The sequence below is a fragment of the Hippocampus comes genome, unplaced genomic scaffold (genome assembly GCF_001891065.2).
Source record: "Hippocampus comes isolate QL1 unplaced genomic scaffold, H_comes_QL1_v1.1 C16903546, whole genome shotgun sequence".
In the NCBI taxonomy this organism is placed as follows: Eukaryota; Metazoa; Chordata; class Actinopteri; order Syngnathiformes; family Syngnathidae; genus Hippocampus; species Hippocampus comes.
In genome coordinates, this window is record NW_017840828.1 from 1 (window position 1) to 1161 (window position 1161).

The 1161-nt window shown below is 49.4% G+C and overlaps 1 protein-coding gene across 1 annotated transcript; it reads right to left on the bottom strand.

Moving 5' to 3' along the window:
* Positions 1 to 215: 215 nt before the first annotated feature.
* LOC109509452 (kin of IRRE-like protein 1) lies at positions 216 to 1077 on the bottom strand (the record flags this gene model as incomplete). Its single annotated transcript, XM_019859302.1, has 4 exons — positions 216 to 377; positions 470 to 596; positions 710 to 837; positions 929 to 1077. Coding segments are annotated over 4 exons (529 nt in total), but the record flags the coding sequence as incomplete, so codon positions are not given.
* Between the last annotated feature and the right edge of the window lie 84 nt (positions 1078 to 1161).

Below are 1161 nucleotides of genomic sequence, written 5' to 3' on the forward strand. Positions count from 1 at the left end.
TTTTTTTTTGTAATGTTGCCCATCCCTGAAAGAGACAGTGCCCTATGGTACTTAAGTGCCTTCATAAGGGTACAAATATCTACCCTTTGCGTGACAGTGTAGATTTTATTAAAAGTGACCAATATGACTTCACATAACAGGTATGAAGTTTAATGGATAATTTGAATTTCTGGGCGAGGAAATTGGGAGGTCCCAAAAGCACCTTGCGTGCATCACCGAGTGGTGTTTTCCGAAGACGAATTTGGAAGGTTGTCAATCAAGTTGAGCGCGACTTACAATCTTATCAGGAGGAGGTGTGCTCGCAATGTAGCATTTCACTTCGCCGCGCTCCCCTCGCACTGCATACTGGATGGGCTCGCTGGAAATGATGGGTGGGCCTGTGCAAGGGGAGGAGAAAGATAGAAATTGTAATCCCCCCCGCCCAAAAAAAAGACTGATTTGCACTTTAAAATGCTTTTTGCTTCCTGACCGTTAACAGTGAGGGCGACCTCGGTCTCTCCGACCCCGATTCGCGGTACGATGGCCTTGCATACGTACTGGCCCGCGTCGGCCTGGCTCACCGACTTCAGATACAGTTGGTTGCCGTTACTCAGGACCTGTGTGCGAGAGGATGTCAGATTCAAAGGCAATACCAAATATATTTATTTCACATTATTTGTCCGGAAGTGGAAACTATACAGTTGAAGAGTTGAGCATGACTTCTTCTTACCATGTTGGAACCTTTCTTGAACCAAGTGAGAGTGAGCGGAGGGTTCCCGGCCCATTTGCAGTTGAGGGTGACGTCAGAGTCGACGTCCACCGTTTTGGGCTGGGGCTCCACCAAGAGAATGGGACCGACTAGAGAAGGGAAAACATGAGTCGGAAAGGGAGGTCGTGGACAGAGGGCCCAGAGTAAGCAAGTCTAAGCGGACCCCGCTGAGACACTCACAGTGAACGTCCACAAGGATGCTGACGTTGGTCTTCCCCACGGCGTTGAAGACCAAGCATGAGACCGGTTCGGTGAAGAAGGAGTGGTCCGCCTTGGTGGTGAACACACTCTCCCTGGCACCCTGTAGCACCACACCACCCTTGGCCCACCTAAGGAAGAGAGCGAGCGACCAGTTTTACCAGTACTACTTTCAATCGCTTCCTTTGTCAAAATAGGTTTGTTAGTTTTCTTCA